Source organism: Dermacentor variabilis, chromosome 5 (assembly GCF_050947875.1).
Source record: "Dermacentor variabilis isolate Ectoservices chromosome 5, ASM5094787v1, whole genome shotgun sequence".
Classification (NCBI taxonomy): Eukaryota; Metazoa; Arthropoda; class Arachnida; order Ixodida; family Ixodidae; genus Dermacentor; species Dermacentor variabilis.
Window position 1 is genome coordinate 193,754,891 of NC_134572.1, and position 17,480 is coordinate 193,772,370.

The 17,480-nt window shown below is 48.8% G+C and overlaps 1 protein-coding gene across 3 annotated transcripts in view; it reads right to left on the bottom strand.

The window, feature by feature from the left end:
* pyd (zonula occludens-like protein polychaetoid) overlaps window positions 1-17,480 on the bottom strand; it is a 468,585-nt gene that overhangs the window by 396,095 nt on the left and 55,010 nt on the right. Inside the window, exon 1 of one of the 3 annotated variants that reach the window (XM_075693886.1) lies at window positions 1,712-1,932. The exons of 1 other annotated variant lie outside the window; for it this stretch is intronic. In XM_075693886.1, coding sequence (XP_075550001.1) covers window positions 1,712-1,774 — 63 coding nt within the window. In that variant the 5' untranslated portion in view covers window positions 1,775-1,932. Of the gene's footprint in view, window positions 1-1,711; window positions 1,933-17,480 lie in introns of those variants that run through there. One more of the 3 variants, XM_075693884.1, reaches the window with a different exon arrangement.

The window sequence follows — 17,480 nt, forward strand, 5'->3', positions numbered from 1 at the left end:
TTCACACAGGAGAGGGGAAGCGTCACACACATCCTGCCACAGTCAGCTAATGCTGGCATCCTTGTGGAGGGAGGGGTATGTCAACTCAAATGCACAAAATAGTTGAGACGGTAATAAGTGTCAATAACTTTGTCAATCAAATCCAGTATTTTATGTTTACTACTGCAACAAACACTTTTCTGAGGATGCTTAAATTTTTTCTGCTTTTATCAATCATATATTGAGCGCGACAAAATCCCTACGGTGAATTCGGCAAATCGCACCGACGAACGCCTCGGTGTTGCACGATTGGATGAAACGGCGCATTGGGGTGCACCGGTGCGATTTGCGAATTGGTCATTAATTAGCATTACTACAGCCGCACATCAGCGAATTCGGAAGAGCACAATTTTGGTGTAGCTTCTGATTACTTTGCAAAATGCGCAACACGAAAATGTGTGCGACAAACATCGGAAGTTAGTGTTTCAAAAGGTGTAGTTTGTATCCGAACGGAAATCTTGCACAGGAGAGTAAATCAGCGAATGCCGAATGCATCTAGCGCTCATACGTATATAAATGCCCAAACAGCTTTTCATGAGCCGCATAACCATGCCCGCGCAAGACAGGAACCAAGTTGCAGTTGCAGAAGCACAAGTTAGCAGTTAAAGAACAATCTACTTTACAAAACAATCTACTAAATCCCCGCATTCCTCTCGACGTCCGCTTTGCTTGGGCACCGACAGGTGGCGTGATGTCAACAAACGACACGCTCGACCACCGATCGGAACGCTATCATACCGCTCAGCCAGCGTTCAAACTGTTGCAACGTCAACGATCGATAATTTGTTGTCGAATGAGCTTGCGGGCCTTCCGCCCCTGCCGCGCGCGCTGGTCGCAGACGCGACAGCACGCGCACGGTGTACATACGGTAGTCACGTACACATTTGCGAAATTTGAGGCCTCATATTGAATATCCAAACTTTCCAAAAACCAAACGATATAACTGCCGCAAAATTTGAAAATTTAGTACATTGGTTTTCTATTTCTAAGTGTCGATCTGCGCCAGCAAAGTTATGCGGTCATCCGTGGAAGCATATTCGATGAAAGCGCTGATCATGGTAGCTTCCGTACGGCATCACAAATATCCGGCGTCTGCATAATTTAGATATCTGCCAGAAAAGCAGAGATAAGCGCAACTCCTGCAAAACACAAGAGCTCGTTAACGTCAGATCTCGCATTTTGGATGCAAATCTGCACTCTGCAGGCACGAACTCGTGAAGCTGTCATAAGCTAGCGCGCCTGGACATTGGCTTGTGTAGCTGCAAGCGTGCTTTCTTCCTGCTCAGCATTCTAACGTTGGTCTCCTGACGTCTCTGAGAAGCAATGCCATTTAATAAAACCGAGTATCAGCTTGGTAATACCTGTCTACCCGTGTTTCATAAGGATCAAAACTCGTCGACACTGACACACACGTGGAATGTGCCAACATGACTGTATAATGACAGCAAGCATCCCGGAGTGGCATAGCAGCCCCCTCGACTGGGTAGCGCGTGCAAGTACGCGGTGCACACCTCGGACGTGCAGCGCGCTCGTTCCGACCCAAGGCGCATGTGATGTGTGATACGTGCGGAACAAAAGAACCTCATTACAGCGGCATGCGATATTGGGGCCATCTAGCGCAACCTAAGCAAACTAGTAGGCACGCTAGGAGTGGGGGTAGTAGCGGACCGACCTGTTCGAGGGGAGAAACGCTATTCTTGTCCATGGCGAGAAATCCGAAACAGAGCGTCTTCATAGGGAACGCACGCACACACACACACGCTCGGACGCACAGACACGCGGTGCCGGACGCCGGGTCAAGCCGCTGGCTCGGTGGCGACGAACTCGGCGGCCGTCCGCACGCGCAGCGCTGACAGCACTGCGCGGCCGTTGCCGCCTTGGCCAATGGGACGCCAGAGAAGTTTTGAAAACGGAGGCCCTCCGAGGGAGGGGGGTCTCCCCGCTCTCAGATCCGGTCTCGCTGGCGGCGGCGCATGCCGGCCACTCAGTCAGAGCTCGTCCCGGTATTCACTCGTTACGAACATACAAGATGGTACACCGTCTCGCGATGAGTGTCCCGCGTCATGTCCATGAACAACGAGACCGCGACTGTCGCCTCGGGCACAGAGGTATGGAAAATTTTATTCCCCGAGGAAGAGCGCGCACTCGGAATGCGTCGGCAGCGTGAAGGGCATCGCTGAAGAAAATTGCGCTCAAGATTAGGTCGATTAAAATGCGGAAGGAAAAAGAATCGAAACATTAGTGACAAGTGTCGGTATCCAAATTACGATACAAGTGAATGTAATTCAATTTTGCCTCGAAACAGCAAATAAACGCTTTTAGATGACTCTATGCCATAAAGAAGGATGTGCGGCCCTTTTTTGTGACATCGCTCAGTTTAAACAAGGCGACATATCGTACTTGACATATTGTAATTTTGAGAGTGCTGCTCAGATTCGCTTCCGCCATGTTTTCATCGTAAATAAAATGAGTTATCATTTCATCCTGAATGATAGGCGATGAATACAAAGCAGGCTGGTGGGCTAGTTGACCCTGCATAACCTAAGGGCAGTACGACAGAGGGACACAGTGTCTTCTCTATCGTGCTGCGTACACTTTTGCGCTATCATCGTCATTCTGTCTTTATGTCACCTGCAGGACGAACCCCGATCTTGCGCTAGCTGATTGCAACTTGCGCCTGAATTTTCTCACTTCATCACCCCACCTTATTTTCTGCCCTCCTCGACTGCGCTTCCCTTCCCTTGGCACCCATTCTGTAACACCAAAGGCTCACTCACACTAGCCCAAAACGACACCGATTTCGGTCTGCCGACTGTCGGCGACACCATTTGTCCTTCGTGTCGGTGCCTCTGTCACATTGTATCGACGCCAAACAACCCTGACCGTCGGCAGATGCAACTCTCAAAGGCCGACTTGCACTACGCCAACACTCGGCACAAAGAAATCGGTGTCGGGTCGGCCTGGTGTGAGTGAGCTATCTGGCCTACGCCTTACATGACCTGCCTAAATCCATTTTTTTTTCTCTCTTAACGTCAACTAGAATGGCGGCTATCGCCGTTTGCTCTCTGATCCACACCGCTCTCTTCCTATCTCTTAACGTCACGCCTAATAATTTTCGTTCCATCGCTTATTGAACACGTGCTGGTGGACGAGTTGGTTATGCATGATTACATCGAAGGCGTCAAATAAAACATCGGACGAAGGAAGGCGACACGGGACAACCTGCGTGGTTGTCCCGTGTACTGCCTAATGTCGTACCCAAGTTAAAGAAGAAAAAAAGAAAAAAAGAACACTACGAACTCCCACAACCACATTTTCTGACCCCCTATTGCGAACTTTAATTTTGCGCGTATTCGTTTTTCTTTTGTCGTTTCCTTACTTTTATTCTACCAATCTTCCAATCGACTCTTCCTAATTTCTTTTGCGGACATGTTTATTTTTCCCATGCTCTCGCAGAACCCAAGGGCTTCAAGAGGCCAGTGGTGCCTAAATCAACCGCTGGGCAGATGTCTTCACATTCTAATAAAACAAGCTCCATCGTTTCCCTAGCTTTACCGCAGCAAGCACATGCTTCTTCTTCCTTCTTATATCTCGCTTTATACGTGCGTGTTCTAAGGCATCCTGATCTCGCTTCGAAAAGTAATTAGCTTCTCTTTGAGTTATCATAAATTGTTTCTTTCCTGATTTCGTATTTTTCCTCTTAAGTAGTTACTCATGGCAGGTTTTTTTTTTTTTTCCCCATTGCCGCCACCCATGAGATTATTTCAGCCTCTCCGACTTTCCGCTTGACGTTCTTTGTTTCTGTGTTGCCCGCCCTACAGGCCGCATACTTGCTGGTAAGTTTCCTAGTTCTTTTCCTCCACTGTGAATCAATGATTTTTCTGTACAGATACCTCAACGTTCTCCGAGCCCATTTACTTTCTTGCATATTCCTCAGTCGTTCTTCATAATAAATATTACTGTGAGCTTCCCTCACTTCAAAATTAGTCCAGTCCACATCACCCTGCACAGCTTCATTTGTAGCCTTACCGTGAGCGCCCAATGCGAGGCGACCCACTGACCTTCGGTTCCCATCGAGTCCTGATTGTACCCCTGATTTCAAGCAAACAACCGCATTTCCAAAACTAAGTCCTGGAACCATTACACCTTTCCACATACCTCGGAGCACCTCGTACCTATTGTATCCCTATAGCGCACTGTACTTCATTATGGCGGCATTTCTCTTCCCCTTTACTGTTATAGCTTTTCCCTGTGTTTCCATATATCTATTGTCTTCGTTTATCCATATAACAAGGTATTTATATTCTCTTACCCATAAGGGTAATCTGGCGCCACCGTCTATGGGAGTTTCTTAAGAGGAAGCTTTAGCTCGGGCCCAACTCCGACGCGGCCTATTCAAATACATGTAAAACGCAAAAACGTTTTTATGAGATAACCCCTGGACCGATTTTGATGAAATTTGTTGCATTTGAAAGAGAAAGTTAAATTCTAGTGACTGTTGGAAGCGGAATTTCGATTTAGGGCTTCAATTTTCTTAAAACGATTTTCAAATATTTGACTGTTCGAAAAAAATAGAAGAACGAAGTTTATAAATTCATAGCTCTGCATCAAGAACCGATATCGCGGTTATGTAAACGGCATCCATTAGATCATTCAAAGCGGACAAATTCAATATGTCATTTTACATCTTACGTGAATTTGTTACGTTGGCTACAACGGTTTTGCAAAAGTTGTATTTCTCTATTATTAAATTTTTTTATATTCATGTGTAACATATCAATTTTGTCCGCTTTAGATGTACTATTAGGTGCAATTCATAGAATTGTATTATCATATTTAGTAGTTAAGTTACAGAGTTGTAAACTTGATAGATTCGTTTTTTGAAAATTTTCGATTTTTGCCAATTTTTAACAAAAAATTGACAATCTAACTCAAAAATTCGAAACCAACAGTCACTAGATTTTAAGTTTTTCTTTTAAATGCAACAAACCTCGTCAAATTTGGTGCAGTGGTTGCCGAGAAAAGCGAATTCTCCTTTTACATGTATTTAGATAGGAGCACTCGAGCTAAAGCTTCCTCTTAAGGGGGCACCGTGCCGGGAATGACGGTATATGTGTCTGCGATGCTCGTGTTGGCTGGTGTTGTAAGAAACTTCGTCTAAAACGTGGATATGGCTACGCAAATAACGCGTTCTGAAAGTAAAAACTTTATGAAATGTTTCCATTCACACATATTACATCTTTACTCACCCACAGTGCATGACCAAGCGAAGAAAAGCAAGAACAGCTGACCAACTGTTTCAAAGCGAGCGCGAACCTTGTCGTATGTCCTCCAACTTTAGCGGCCCGCTGATACTTTTTACGTAAAATGTAGTCGTACACACAATACCAAGTTCTCATAGTTAAACAAAACATGTTTTCGCGTAATAATAAAGCTAAAACAGCTTTTCACGTGCTGTTTTAGTAGAAAGTGAATCATTGTGACAGACGGAACGGTATTTGCCATAGAGTTTCTAATAATACTAATATGAAACTCTATGGTATTTGCCAAGCGCGGATGACACGACGCAGCTTCCGAACGCTGTGGTTGGATGATGCATCGGCTCCGTCTTTTTTCGTGTGCTGTGTCCAAATTCTTGCCTCGACTCTTGTGATTTTTGGATCACTGGTGCTGTAAGGGACCCGCTGTCGAACGACACCTCTTCAGCGGAAATCGGACCTGTCATCTTCAGCTCATCGCCGTTTATTCGAAACATCCAAACCCCTGCGCCCCTGCCGCGCAACGCCGGCAGCGTGCGTCGGCGGTAGCAGCTGCAGCAGCCATGAGTCAGGACGGCGTCGTCGACAGCGTCGACATGACTCCGGAAGAGATCCTCGATTGGCGCGAGAAATTTATTTACTCCGACACCAAGAAGCCTTCGCCAACCTCGCCCAGCGCCCTCAAAACTCCACCGCAAGTAAGCCACATTCTGCCTCGTCCTCCTCCACTTCCAGCCGCAGAATACAAAATAATTATTCGTGTACACGGTGGAGTCAACTGCGCCAACATACATCCAGTCTCTCTCCGCGACATCGTCATCAAGTCCACTGGTCTCTCCAGGGCTGCAGCGCGCTAGATCGACTCCGGGCCAACGAGATTAACAACACAATCATCATAAGCACTCCCTGCATGGACAGGGCTGAACGCTATTTGAAGATCGCCACCCTCACCATCATGGGCAAGAGCTACGAATTCTCCACGCACGTGGCCGACCCTAAAAATTCGTGTAGGGGTATCATCAAGCTGCCGGCCTCCCTGGTAGAAGGGAACGTGTTGGCTAACCTTCGAGAGTCCAATCCAGCAATCAACATCCTAGCTGCTCGAAGAATGGGCTCTACAGACTCCATCCTGGTCACTTTCGAAGGCTCAAAGGTCCCCTTCTATGACTACCTCCGCACAGACCTCCGCTGCCGACCATATCGACAAAAAGTGGAGGCGTGTACTAAGTGCCGGCAGCTTGGCCATCGCCAAGACGTCTGCCCCAATGTGACCATATGTCTCTGCCCAAAATGTGGCACGCCAGATCCTCCTCAGGACCACAGCTGTACTCCCACTTGCATCATCTGCAACGGAACACATGAGACTGGTTCCTCAGAGTGCAAACTTCGTTACAAACCACGGACACCGCTCCCGGCACCTCCAGAGTCTAAACTGACGCTTCCGGCCAGGAACGCTGTACAGGCCCCCAATCAACGCACTGGACAAGAGACGCCGCAGAGCAGCTCTGGCCGCAAGAACACTGCAGCATCGGGGCAGCTCCCATCATCGAAGCAAGCTTGGCCTCCGCTGACCCCACGCAACGAGGAGACACCGCCCATCAACCATAAAAAGGTGAGCTGGGCAGGAGTAGTCTCCCACAATAGCAGCTTCTCACAATATGCTGATAGCTCTCTCATCAAATACATGCTAAATCAGAACGAAATGCTTAAAAACGAAATCAAGCAGCTCAAAGCAATGCTCCACCCCCCATCGATATCACTGACACTCCTGCTGCTACTTCCAAACCACTCCCACAAACGCTTGCGCCAACACTCACACGTCCTCCGACAGAACACATGGACACACTTGCATCCACTGCTACGACGGAAGCCGCAACTCCAATGCTGCCCACCCGCAAAAAGGAAGAATGCCGAAATAACAGACACCGAGAACACCGTTGAAAACGCCATATTTGTCCTCACTGACCACATGGACATTCTGGAAAACAAACTTGTTGCCCTTGAAAATCGACTACAAAGCAAGCATGATGCATTTATTTGTGAGGCATCTGCACAGTTTTGCCGGTTTCAAGATCTAATCGACAGCTGGGGAAGACGCTCCGCGACGTCACAAATTCCCGTCCTTCAAAATGACAATAATGATGAAGCCAGCCCGTAGCCTAGTCATCTGGCAGTGGAACTGCAGGGGGTTCCGCAACAAGCGCGCATCTCTAACACTATTTCTACAGAGTCTTAACGAGCTCCCTGACATTATAGCCTTGCAGGAAACACACGGGAAAGTCACACTACCTGGATACAATACGTTTCAAGACCCTCACATAGACAAGCCCAACACTGCCATACTTGCAAGGCGACATCTTTCTGTTAAACGGGACACATTCAGCAGTACTGAAATCCCCCACGATTTCATCAAAATTCTACCTCAAAGCCGCACACAACCCACCCTATGCGTGTTGAATGTTTATAGCCCTCCCAATGCTCGACACCACCGCTTTGAGAACATGCTTGCCCAGGCCAAAGCTAACGCCAATAAACAGTCGCTAGTCGTAACGGGCGACTTCAACGCCCCCCATCAAATGTGGGGCCACTCCGCATCCACTCCTAAGGGAAGAGCTCTATGGCAGCACATACAAAATCAAGGGTTCACCATCTACAATGACTTCACTCTTCCTACCCGGCTAGGAAATAGCGTCAGTAGGGATACATCCCCTGACCTCACCCTAACTCACCGCATCACTCAGGCGACGTGGCAAAACCTCCAAAACAACTTGGGAAGCGACCATTACATCCTCGAACTCCGTGTAGATTTTAAGCACAGACCGTTAGCCACGAAACCACAAAGGCTTACGAATTGGACGGAATTTAGAAAATCTCGCTGCAACACTAACGAAGAAACCATTACCGACATCGAGCAATGGGCGAACGCCTTGCAAGCAGACGTAGAGGCCCATACCACCACCCTCCCGCTAGACACACCTTTGGCCACAATTGACTCCAAGCTATTACACATGTGGGAAGCGAAGCAAGCTTTACTTAGGAAATGGCTAACAGCACGTTACAATCGTAAACTCCGAATCCGAATCGCCAAATTAGACTCTCAGATCCAACAATATGCTATCAAATTGGCGGCACAGCAATGGACTCAGGTTTGCGAAGGCGCGCATGGTACTCTCAGCACTAAAAAGACCTGGCAATTGCTCCGGCACCTGCTCGACCCCACCACGTCTAGGACGCACTATAACCACCAGATGAATAAACTGCTGCATGAACATGCAGCCGACCTGCCGACCATGTTCAGCAACCTGGCTTCCAAACATATGCCCCCTCCTACGCAAATACCCATGCCCGACTATGCTGGTGAACCCAATCAGGAGCTTTGCAGCCCCATCACAGAAGCGGAGGTTCGACATGCCCTCAACCAAATGCGAACCACCACGGCACCAGGCCCAGACTCTGTGACTAATAAAACGCTTCGCAACCTCGATGAGCAATCCATAAGCAAACTCACCGAGTATTACAACCACTGTCTCGAAGAGGGAGAGATACCCCAACAATGGAAAGCAGCCAAAGTGATCTTCATTCCAAAGCCGAATAAGCCAATTCACATTGATAACTTCCGTCCAATTTCTCTGACTTCATGCATAGGGAAGATCTTGGAGCACGTAATCCACCTACGCCTCTCCAAACACATCGAACATAATCACTTGTTCCCTTCGGAAATGACTGGCTTTCGCAGATCTCTTTCTTGTCAGGATGTCATGTTAAGGCTCAAAGAAGGCATTATCGAACCGAGCGACGCACGTGACACACAAGCGTTGCTCGGCCTCGACCTCAAGGGCGCCTTCAACAACGTGTCCCACTTGGCCATACTACGTGAACTTAGCAGTATAAACTGCGGGGAGCGAATCTACCGCTATATACGCAGCTTCTTCACGAACCGCACTGCGACGCTACAATTAGGCAGCGAACAATCTGGCCAAATAAGTTTAGGAAGTACTGGCACGCCCCAAGGGGCAGTACTTTCCCCCCTCCTCTTCAATTTGGCTATGCGACCTTTAGCTTTCACTCTCAAGAAGATTCCTGACCTCCGATTCACACTGTACGCGGACGATATTACGCTGTGGATGACCGGAGGTTCTGACGGGCACGTCCAAGACACCCTCCAAGCCGCAATTGATCAAGTCGAACAAGTGGGTCACGAGTTGAATCTCAGGTGCTCCCCCACCAAATCACAGCTTCTCCTTCTACGCCCCACAAGACGCTTCAGGACTTCACCCCCGAATATCCAACTCACGATTGAAGGGCACCCTATACCCCAAGTAGACAGGATAAGGGTCCTAGGATTACACCTCCAATGCAACCGAGCAAATCAGCATACCTTGCAAACAGTACAAACAACAGTAGATAATACGCTCCGCCTGATAGGGAGGATCTCCAACAAACACGGAGGGCTTCGAGAGAAGGAGCTAATTCAACTAATCAAGGCTTTTGTCTTAAGCAAAATCACCTTCGCACTACCGTATCTCTCACTCTCTAGGCAGGAAGAGGATACTGTGAATTGCTTGATTCGCAAGATACACAAAGTCGCTCTTGGTGTTCCAATTAGAGCATCCACACAAAGGGTGATGGCCACCGCCACACTAAATACCCTTCAAGAATTAACCGAAGCCCATCTATCATCACAATACCATAGACTCACCACCGCTGAAGCTGGGCGTGAGATCCTGAGACAACTTCATCATGCTCCACCATTCAACGAGAGTAGGCGACATCAACTTCCTCCGAACATACACGGCCAATACCACATCCAGCCCCTACCCAGAAACATGCACCCCGAATTTCACGTCAAACGCCGCAAACATCGAGCCAAGGCGCTACAACGCAGCTATGGACAGGCTGAAGGAGTGTACTATGTGGACGCTGCAGCCTACACTCCTCAACATCGTTATGCTATAGTGGTCGTAAACAACCAGGGCAACACTGTTTGTTCAGCATCAGTCAAGACCACCTCGGCGGGTGACGCGGAAGAGGCCGCCATTGCACTTGCATCGGGGCTACCCAATTGCGACGTCATTATTAGTGACTCTAAGACTGCTATCCGGAACTTCAGTAACGGCTACATTAACAACCTCGCGCACTCTCTACTTGTAGCTCACCCACCAGAAAAAGACATCGCTCTCGTATGGGCTCCAGCACATCAAGGACTCCATGGCAACGAAATGGCTCATGCCGCTGCTCGAGGATTCACGGACCGAGTGGCCGCAAATATGGGCCTAACTCTAAAACCCAATGACTCCCAACAACACACCAATAAAGATACACTCGTCACATTCCATGAAATTTGCACACATTACAGAAACCAACGCCTATTGTATCCACCTCTCTCTGTGTATAGAACGCGCCAGAGAGAAATACTGTGGCGACAACTACAAACTCGCACTTTTCTTACCCCGCGCACTTTGCACTTATTCTTTCCCGCCACATACCCGACACCCAAGTGTCGCTTTTGCCCTGTCCCCATAGCAGATCTCTCCCATATCATGTGGCAATGCCCCATCAAAACTCCCCCCCCGCAAGCTCAAACCATTAATTAGTAGCGAGGAGCTGTGGGAGACTGCCCTGCGCAGCCCCGATCCCACCCTACAGGACCGAGTCCTGAGGTGGGCTGAGGAGGTAGCGGAGGCCTACCACGACTGGTAGACGGACTTCTAGCCACATAATGTGGTGATGGACGCCTGCTGGGACTGGAGTACTTAGACCTCCCTCTCTCCCCCCCGGCTCCTCCCCTTTCTTAAAAGGGGAATAAAGTTCATTCATTCATTGATTCATGCCAAGCGCGTCTTCAAGGCGTCCTGTATCTACGAGAACGATGCCAATCCGAAGTCACAACATACCAACATTCCCATGCATACCACGGCGCAGCAGCGCCAGATTTTTCTCTAGGTAATGTAGTGAGAAACTCTATGCTCTTACCCGAGGTCATAGAGTTTCCCGAGGTCATCCCGAGGTATTTCCTGGATGGATGGATGGATAGGTGGATGGATGTTATGAGCGTCCCCTTTGGAACGGGGCGGTGGGTTGCGCCACCAAGCTCTTGCTATTATACTGTCTAATGTCCTACCTAGGTTAAACAATGAAAAAAGAAAAAAAAACACTATGAACTACCACGCCCAAATGTTCTGATTCCCTATTGCGAACTGTGCTTTTGTATGTCTCCGTCTTTTGTCGTTTCCCTACTTTTCTTCCACCAATCCTCCAATCGCCTCTTACTAATGCCTATTACGGACATGTTTGCTTTACTCCTTTACTTTGTTTGCTCCTGGCCATTCTACTGCAGCGCCATCTGTCGCTGCAGCCTGGAGTCATTGCTCGCAAGAGGAAAATAAATGGTGCAACACATGGCCTCCGGGATTAGCAGTTATGGTTGTCGCGGAGGTCATGCATGTACGTTGCGGGCTCGTGGATTGCTTGCCGTGGTTTTTCCTGCCGCGTTCGCACATCTTTTATGTGCATGGCAAGCGCTGGGTTTACAAATGTACTTTGTGTGTGTGTGTGTGCGTGTCTCTATGTCTCTCTCTCTCTCTCTGTGTGTGCGCGTGCATTGAGGCTCCTGCATAACGATCACAAAATAACCCCGAGCTGCTTCAGATCGGGCAGATTGACAACATTGGCTGTATTCTAGCCCTTCGGCGCCCTTTTACGGAGTGATATATCGAAACGTTAGCGGCGGCATTCGTCACAGAGCAGTTTTTTTTTTTTCTTCAGTGAAACTGGTGACCGCTTTTCTGGCTGATACAAGATGAAAGGAATCCCGTGCAACCGACCAGCACAGTGCAGGTGCTCTTTCCGGGCTTTTCATTCTCGTGTCTTTCGAAACACTAAAAAACATATGCGTACGGAACGAGCAGACGAGTGTTTGTCTTCTGCAACCGAAGCGCTGAGCCGTTGGCTAAGCAGACGGTCAATAACACTGCAGGATCTGTGGTCGGAAACGTGCAAGCATAGACGGCGTTATTGATGTATCTTAACAGTTTGTATTATTATGGTGTTTATATGATGTATCTTAACAGTTTGTAAATTATAAGAATTTCAGCTGTGTTTTGAGAGCGTTTTAGTTTATAAATGCAGGAAGTTTTGCACAACATGTTTAAAATTCGCGCGCTAGATACGCCGGTCGTTCGCAGCGTCCTACTGGTGGCGTCATCGCGGAAGCGTCCCCAGTTCTCCCATTGTTTTTTGCATAGAGTCTATGATGGTTTTTCGTACAGATGGTACACTGCACGAGCGGCTGGGGCGGCGCATGCTTTGCGGTGAGGCGCGCGACGACGAAAGATGCTATGGCGGCGCTGCGATCGACAAGAACGGCACCGAGAGCGGCGCTGCTGCGCCGGCGTTGAGAGCGCCGCATGCGAAGCAAAATTCTAATAGCGGGTGGTACCCCTCTCCCATCTCTCGTTCGCACCGCCTTGATTGCCTCCTGCACTGCGCGTGTTTGGGCACGTTTCGTGCCGCGCGCGGTGTGTGCCTACGTGTGTGCGCGTGGACATTTCATTCGAAGGGCGATTTACAGTCTGTTTCACATTTAGGGAAACTCGGAGCGCATTGCATCGCGATGCGGCGAGCGCTTGAGTCAGGCGGCGGCAGCAGCTCGCGCAGCTGCTCGAGGGGCGGGATCTTGAACGGCGTCGTCTGCTACGGCGGCGCGCGCTGGCCGCATTGTCGGGAAGCGTTCTACTGTCAGTTGCAGGGCGCCGATCTCATGGTTACTGCGTGAAATGAGCCGGTATTCTTTACTAAGCGTTGTGCGACGCCCACTGATACGCCTCGAAGGTAAGTTCATCGCTGAAAGGTGCAGGGCAGTCATAGACGACGTACTGATTCCATACATTCTTGACGGCCCGTTTCTGGAAGGCGACTGTATATTCTAACGCGATAGGTCGCCGATCCACACTGCTCCTGTTGTGCAAGAACTGCCGGAAGAGCGCGCAGTCACTCTCTTGGAGTGGCCGCCTCAATCCCCGCGCGCCAACATCATTTAAAATGTCTGGGGCTCGTTGAAAGTATCACTGGCGCAACATCCCCTCTATCAGTCGCCCCCGAGGATAGGCTTCGATCCACCATTGTCAGCGACTGAGACGTGTTGCGAATGAAGACATCCCTGATCAAGTCATTCTACACTTCACTGCCTTCCAGGATGAGCGCTGTCATCGCTGCCGCTGGGGACATGACGAGATACTAACTGAAGTTCCGAGCATGACGTGTCCGATTCACCGCAGGCGGGCAGGGTCTGCCTGGTGTAGTGAATGATTGTCGAGAAAAATCACTTCCGGCTCATTGTCTTAACCTAAAACATTTCTTTAATCGTATCCGTTTGTTTCATCGTGTTCGACCCCCATAGTTATCATTGTTGAGTGCTTTGTTTTGCTTTCGAGTCGAACAAAGACTGAGCACGTTCCGCGCACATCTTGGTGCGTCTTGTCACTGCTTATTACGGTAGCACACACAGTGAAGAAATATACGTGCACGCGCTCAGTACCCCGGCCTTTCGAAAGAACAAACGAAGCATGCTGTCAAAAGAAGTTTGTGGAACTCCATTATCGCCAATGCCTTCATTGCCTCGGAGTTTGGCTTCGCACAACGTTTAGTAAAGAATATAAGCTCAGCTCCCGCAGTACCGATGAAATCGGTGCACTGCCCCTGACAGTAGCACGCTTCCCGACAATGCGGCCAGCGCGCGCCGCCGTAGCAGACGACGCAGATCACGACTCCGCCCCTCGAGCGTCTGCGCCTGCTCGAGCTGCTGCCACCGCACGACTCCATTGCTTGCCGCATCGCGATGCAATACGTTCCGAGTTTTCCCCTAAGTGTGAAACAGACTGTACACGCTTCTATTTGCCTTTAAGAAGATCGATACGATTGACGATTATTTTTATGGCTGCAAAAGGGCAGCGTCTGTTTAACCGTGTAAGTGACGCTGAGCAGGTAATTGTAAACGACATCGTATGTGCCGCTGGAAAAATCGTCAGCACATACGATGCGGCACATACGAGCTACAGTCATTTTTGCAGTGTCTCACAATGTTTGCTACAAATCCGTGTTGTCTCTGATGGCGACAACGGACTTCCATCGACACTGAGCGGAAATAAAAAAAATATATCGCTGCATAGCACAAGTACGACATGCGCACACAACTTTAACTAGTACGTCCCCTACAATATGGAATAGAGGCAGCAATGCAGACAGCTTGGCCATTTTTTAACAGTGCCCAAGAGACGGAAGTTGAAAGTATTAGTAATCATTCCTGCTTCAGCAATGCCGTCGCGACCAAGACGCGGGCGTGTATCGTCCAGTAAGTCGATCGAGCGATGCAGTGGTGAAGCGGGAATGAACTCCGGTCATGTTCAATGCATCGTGCATGTATTCAATTTCTCGGCACGCGTGAACTTCGGCCACTGCTAGCGCATACAACAGAAGTGGTTTCCATTTTTTGGCAGCGCACACACAAATGAAACACGAGAAAGAAGACAAGACAAGCGCTCGTCGAACAACTCAAAGTTTTTATATGAATAAAAGAATTATGTACCGAGTAATTTTTAAATTCATGTGGGTTACATATAAAAACCGTCATACACTCAGGAGTGATTAATGAACGCGCTCGCTTCGTTTGCCAGTTGTTTACTTCACTCGGCGCACCGCAGTAATCCATGTCTGTCGTCTGCTTTTTTCGTACCATTTTCTTGTGAATCGGCAGAATTTCACTGGTGGCATCAACCCTTTCGTGTTTACATTGCTGTCGTGACAGTAAACAACGCAATAATAATTTCCGGTCATCCGAAGAGGCGCGGCGCAAACAAGAGACGTTTCGCGCGCAGCGCGAACTGAACGCGGGCACGACCGCTAAGGGAAGCGGCGGCGGAAACCTACACCCACGGAGGAAGGAAACTAAGGAGAGGCCCTGACGTCACTCTTTGGGAAGCAAAAGTGAAGCCGGAAGTTGGCGTTGCTCATGGCGATGCTCCGCCTTTTGGGCCACCCTCCTCTCTTGTTTACATCTTTCGCGAAACCACGCCGCGCTGCGCGTGGTTTCGCGCAACATCCGGCAGAGCACGGTGCAGGTAGCACAGCGCAACAAGACACGGTGACTAACGCAAACCCGCCCACACAGCGCCTTTGCCACGGCACGAAACCTACCAGAGCAACACGTGCGAGCGCTCAAAACCATACCAACGCCGCCATTGTGGCCCAAAAGGCGTGGCCATACAGCAAAAAAAAAAATAAAAAAGCAGCAAAAAATCGAGAACCTACTACGTCATTTCCGCCACACTTTTCTCCTAGCGCGCGGAGGGGGTAGGGCCTCTCCTTAGTTTCCTTCCTCCGTGCCTACACCCGTTGGAGATGAAATCGTTCCGCCAGGGGAGAAACGAGCGCTGGCGTCTAGGATGAAACTTGGCGTGCGGACTTCCATATAGGGTGCTTCCGATGCGCGCGGCGCGCGCGCATCGAGGCACCCTAACTCCATATGGCCGCATCAAGGTAGCGCCGTTGGAAACTGCTGGCAATTCTGCTCGGCGGGGTCGTTCGTACTGCTTCGCGCGCTGCTGTTCGTGATCAGACCGCCCAAACGGTGTTTATAATTATATAAGATGTATTTATGCCTTATGAATAGATTCCATATCTTTCTATTCTTGATTTCATTTTATAGATTAAATGCTCCTTGGTGACTGCACGTGCATTGCGGCCGCAGTGTTGGCTTTCATTCTACTTAGACAGGCACGTAACCAAGGGGGGGCCCGGGGGGCCCGGCCCCTCCCCCCCCAAAAAAAAATAATTAAGACGCATACACCCCCCCCCTCCCCGCCCAAGCCACCACTTCTCCCACACATTCCTAAAGCGCCACCAAATAAATGTTGAAACTTGACAGCTATTCGGCGGTCAACATTTTGCTGCCTTCTTCACACGTACCTTTTGGATGGCGGTAGTTATCCGCATCTTCTGGGGTGTGAAGGCCAGTTTCCTCATCGATTCGGTGCCCGCGCGATTAATTCGCGATGCATTCAGTTGTCACCGTCTTTTCGACGTCACGCGCACCGCTTTTGCTTCGTTAGTTCAACTTACTTTGTTTCGACTAATCCAGCGACCAGGAATGGGATTGGGTTCGTGCAGGGTGAGCTAGTCTTCATGCACGTGGAACGAGTTGCGGCCACAGAAAACGCCAGTGGCGTTTAACTTTTCCTTCAGCTTCATTATTTCCTCGAGTAACGGCTCGCCGTGACGATGACAGATTATCAGAACCATATACGCGCGATATGGATTAAATAAGGTTGAAAATTAAATAATACGAGACAGCGTCCATCATCAAACCCTGCAATAACCCTTAAACTCATAGGCAATATGACTGTCACCTGTTATCTCGTCTAGTTTTTCCCTAATTGTAGGCCTATTTTCGTGCAAAATTGCCAACTGGAAACAAGAGTCGCGAGGAGTTGAGAAATGAAGCGTTCTACTAAGACAGACAGCCAAGGCAACAGCCAAACAGGAAGGGAAAGCGAAAATTAACAAATTTAACCGTTGTTCATAAAAATATTTATGGATCAACATCTTTTTATTTAAAAAGGAAGTAGTACAGAAAAAGGAAGTGGATAACAGTCCCGTGTGTTCTGAATAACGCTTCTACAGTTATCATTCGAGCCGCCTAACGTGGCCACTTCTCTGCTGTGCTTATGTAGGTGTTTTTCTAACCTTCCGTGGTGGGCGTAGTACGTCTAGAATCGCACCGTCCTGCGCCCTACGCGGTTGTACGGGACTAGCAGCCACACATCGTTATGTAACTTCCCAAATAAGAATACGAGTCGTTTGTGGCACTTCACTTGGTAGAGTAGTAAACGAGGGATCCAAAATAACTGTGATTGTTCCCCAAATATATATTTCTCTGTAATTCTTCCAGAGGTAATTCAAAATGCGCTACTATAGTTGGATACAAATTAAGTCTCCAGTGAAGCCCCGCTCATGCCCTCGTAACAGCCAGCCACTGTTCCCCTGCGAGGCTGCAAATAATTCTATACTTCAAACTTTTCCTTTGACTCAAATAAGGCGGTAACCGCAACAATAAACTTATTAGCACGTAATTTTATACCTTTTGCCTCGCCTATTATAGTGGAATTGCCAAAGCCTAATTCTTTATTG